The 4,697-nt window shown below is 39.2% G+C and overlaps 1 protein-coding gene across 1 annotated transcript in view; it reads right to left on the bottom strand.

Annotated features, from left to right (window-relative positions):
* Positions 1 to 623: 623 nt before the first annotated feature.
* The window catches only part of LOC129273238 (uncharacterized), a gene marked incomplete at its 5' end in the record, with an annotated part of 6,536 nt that continues 2,462 nt past the window's right edge, over positions 624 to 4,697 (bottom strand). Inside the window, one exon of the mRNA XM_064107849.1 lies at positions 624 to 1,157. Within this exon, the coding sequence (XP_063963919.1) occupies positions 624 to 1,157 (534 nt within the window). The remainder of the gene's footprint in view (positions 1,158 to 4,697) is intronic.

Raw genomic sequence — 4,697 nt, 5'->3', positions numbered from 1 at the left:
GAATTATGTCAAATAATACTTCACAATGATAATACAATGTACATACTTTTTTCAATTACCTATAATATACTGATTTGTTTTTGAGAAGCATAATGAAACCATATACATGAATAAAATTAGGCATACTGTTTATTACATGATTATTACGGGCTCTAAATTAAGTGAGAACCTTGTTTTTTGGTTTTCCAACCACCATGCTCATGAGAGTCTGCGCCTCGAACATGTTGCACTGTTCATGGATAGACTGTGGGTGTGTTTATTTTATATTATTTATGAATGTCTCCATTGATTGCTTATTATTGGAGAACAATTAATAAATTTGCAAATAATGCTGGATTTCCGCAGTGTTAGGCCTATCGAGGGGAACCGAACGCTTGATATTTTGTGCTCCTTTTAATACAAAAATATCTATTCTGAACATTTTTATATTCCGTTGGATGTGGAGAAAATAGCATAATTACAGAAAACTACGTATAGCTATCCAATGGAATCTGATCAGTTAACCCTTCTCTCTGAAAGCAAATAGATGATTTCATATAAAGGCTTTAAAATGTTTATTAATTACAACCTCATATTTATCAGAATTTCTAAAAGCTCTTTTTCTTTCCCTTAAATTCATAAAGTCAGGAATTAAGTACGATATTCTTACCTGGAGGGCATGACAAGTGATGGTCTCTCCAAACGGGAGAATGAAGTAGATTTGCTGGCCAATAGAGAGCCGCCGCTGCCGCTGCTGCTGCCTGTCCAGCCGATCCAAAGTCAGCGAGAGGCTTTCCCATCCTGTGAAAATAGAGCCCCGCCGGTCCAGCGTAACCGGCAAATCTGTTGAGAAGTCCATGGTTAGCGAGTGCAGCCGTCGCTACGGCAGCCGCCTGTTGCCCGTCTGGTCGGGATAGAATGTCATTGATGCCATGTGGGGTGGCGCCGGGTGCCACCGAACAAGACGCCGCTAGGCTGGCTGGTATGGCCACCGGTTTGAAGGTACCGTTCTGCATGGATACAGGCACGAATGCCGGATGGGGGTAAGTAAGAGTCGGTGCTTTTTCCGTCATGCTATGTAATGCGGCAAGTTGAGGGGAACCAAATACTAAGGAAGATGGTCGAGCAGCCTCAACTAAATTGTGAAGAGAAATCATTGATTCTGACAGTTTTTCCATCTTCAAAAATAAAGAAGATCACCTTGGCGATAAAACGTAGGGAGAAAATACAATTTTTCAAAGATCCGACTTCACCTCCTTAGGGTTCGGCAAGTGTTACTTTTTGACGGTGCTTAAAAATCTCCCAAAATGACAAATAGATTCATGAAAACCATACAGAAAAGTTTCACTTGAGATGAACTATTTCAGTGGATCATCAAGAACTGACGAAACTTGAATTAAAATTTTCTTAAAAGTAGAAAAATCCACCAAAATCACTCTTAAAACATCATCTGCAAAGTCGAAAAGTCATTGTCGGATGTAACGCACTTCGGACAGTAAACGGAAAACCAGTGGTGGGAACAACTGTCAATGGACATCAATAAGTGTTGGCTATTATACCTTCCCTGGAGCAAAAAGCAAGCAGCTTAACAACATCGACAAATTTTTCGTCAAGATATTCACAAATAGCCCATTATGCCTCACGAATAAATATTACGCACCGTGTCAAGTTTGTCCGCATGCTCCAATTGAGTTTGAGGGGGTATCGCTGTGTGATGATGAGCGTGGTAGAAGTTCGCATTGGTGGGTGTGTGTGTTTTGTGTGTGAGCACGCTCAAGCTGGTTTTCTGAGCATGCGCTCTAGCGAATTAATGAGAAATTTACCAGGTTTTAGTTTTGACAATGGAGAAAGTAGCTGGAATTAAGGGATTCGATATAAAGAAATACCTTGTATACATTTAAAAAAATCATCTCATTTCTCTCCTTTGTCAACTGATCAAACCTTTCCACATTCATGACATTAGTGTTATAAATTCTTGTTGTTTTACTCTTTCATTTTTATTTGCATGCAGGTGTGTGCAAGTTCTTAACTCTTGAGAACTTTCTTTCGGGTGTTACAGATTTATAGTGTTTGTGGAGCATGTTCCTTGATATTGATCAAAGGAAACAACCAAACTTTATCCTTTTTCGTTGTTTTTATAATAAAATATTATTCCTTTCCCTTCCCCTTCCTCCCCTCTCTCTCTCTCCCCCTCTCACCCTTTATCTCCTTATTATCTGTCTGGATTTTGTTCTCTTTCTCTTGCTCCCCCTCACTCCTTTTGTTTCTATGTTATACATCCATATTTTTCTCTTTCTACCGTATATCTATCTATCTCTCTTTATAATTTATATGCCTCCCTCTCTATCTGATTCTATTTCGTTACCTGTGTATCTCTATCTTTATCCCTCTCTCTGAGTCCCACTCTCTCCCTGTCTCTCCCCCTCTGCATATTTATTCACTACATCTGTGTCTGTCTCTATAGTATGTCTCTTCATCTAGCTCTGTGTTCTCCTTTGTTTACCCTCTCTCTCCCACTCTCACTCTCTCCCTCTGTCATTATATCACACATACACGCACCCACATCCACTTTTTCTCTCTCCCTCTCCCTATGTCTGTTTCTTTATCTCCCTTTCTCATTCTCTCTCGTAGAACTTTGACCATCAAAACGCTCTTCATGCTCATTGGTCGATCGTTTTAAGACGTCACCAAACTGTTGGTCCGCATAATCATAATTCTATCGGATAGCTTATCCTCTGGTGGACGTTTCATTCATCTCTCTGTTAAAGGTAAATGCTAGTTTTGGTAACTATATCAAAATGAGTTCGTACAGAATCCAATGAAATGACCACCAAAGTGTCTGTTTGTATGAATAAAACGTATGTGCCAAAGGATTCTGGAAGAAATTGTGTAATTGCTGAGAAATCAGCAAATAAGCACATGATTCGGGTAGAGCGTCGGGCCCGACGCTCAAAGCAATAACTATACACTGTCCCACGTGCGCTTATCTGTGTTGGGGATCTTCAGTCTGAACATTTTTCAGCGTAGATTTCAAGATTTCACGAAGTTCAGTTCATGTAACTGTACCAGATCTAGATCCTCAATGATATACTGCAATTAAGCATTGTTTTACAGACTTTCTCATGAAATCAGTGTCTACTGCAAATACTGGAATTTCTCTTTAAATGACGGGCGCGGAATCACTGTAAATCAGCAAATTTGTCACATCTCATTAAAATCAACAAATGCCCTCCCTATTCTTGACATGATAACTTTGACGAAAATGTAGCCGCGTAACTGTGGTTTGCGTATCCGCGTTCAGGGAGCGGGGGGGGGGGGGGGATGCAACATACATGAAAATGGAAGGAGCGTTAGCTTTAAGATTCAATCCATTTTCAGCAAGGAAATGATTTAAATGATGTTCAAGGGGAATCAAACTAAAATGGAAATTGTTTAACAAATAGAGAAGCAAATTAGAAATATTTAAAACGGATATCGGAAGAGAATCTGATCAGAATGAAAAGTTGTTTTAAAAAACCAAAGCACAAATAAAAAGCAGATATCTGGGAGTTTCAGTAAAAATCAAAAGTACGAATGTTTAAGTTATGAAAAATTGTACAGAAATGTTCAAATCAAAACATAAAGTCATATTTTGCATGCATTTCTCCAATTCACAAAATGAAATATCATAAATGGAAATACTCGAAATATTATTACATTTACTCTTTCATCATAAGGACATGATGTCATATTTGGTAACTGCCCAAGGGGGAAACGGGTGCTTTGAGAAAAACAACCCACAAATTCTTGATAATTTCACGACTTGTCACAATATATACTCAACAAATTGCCAATTTAAGATTAACACAATCATGATAGTCGCAGTGATCTCATCAGACAGTCATTTTTACACATGAACAAAATAATAATACCTATCATTAAATATAAAAAAAATCATCTTTAAAATGGGATTCACTTATTCATTTCTAAACATCCATTATCTTATCGCTCTTTGTCTCAATTTCAGTTCATCTTTGGGCTAGCAACTTTGCCGAACTCTGATAATTCCTTAATGGCATGATTCAATTTAGCATATGCCTTTAAGGGCAGTCTACTTTATGTTGTGAGTTGCGAGAACTTTTTTGGTAGAACGATGTCCTTCCTACGTTTATGTTTATATCTATTTTAAGAAAATATATACAAAAAGTTTATCAGTAATGTATCAGTAATGTTTCTAACAGGATCTGAGATAGTTGGCATGGTTGGCTCCATGAATGAATGCGATTCTGAGGCACATTTATACCACCCCCCCCCCCCCCCGTCATCATGCCTATCTGAATACGGGCCAGGATGGGTACATCCACCACACTTTTCATCATACCCAATCGCCCTTTACCCACTATGGCCCAAAAAAATACGGATCAGGGGTGCATTCGATGCCCCCTCCCCCATCACTCTATACCAGCACATGCCATCATCTCAATATGCCTGGTTTACATGACCGCACGTGTGTGTTTCATTCACCTTGGGTCGCACGATGGAAAGAAAGAAAGAAAAATAACCAGAATTGATCTCCATTTGATTGAATGAGAATTTCATAGCGCATGTCGGATTTGCGGCCGAGGAATTAACATCTTGCGGCGCCTTTTGATAGCGTAAATCCGCCGTCAATTCGTTCCTCTCACTTACCTTAAACATGACGGGACCGGGAGAGGAGTGTGGCTATAATGGGGTCCCAC

The sequence above is a fragment of the Lytechinus pictus genome, chromosome 12, assembly GCF_037042905.1.
Source record: "Lytechinus pictus isolate F3 Inbred chromosome 12, Lp3.0, whole genome shotgun sequence".
In the NCBI taxonomy this organism is placed as follows: Eukaryota; Metazoa; Echinodermata; class Echinoidea; order Temnopleuroida; family Toxopneustidae; genus Lytechinus; species Lytechinus pictus.
The sequence above is the reverse complement of the archived record's forward strand: the minus strand, read 5'-3'. Positions and strand labels throughout refer to the sequence as shown.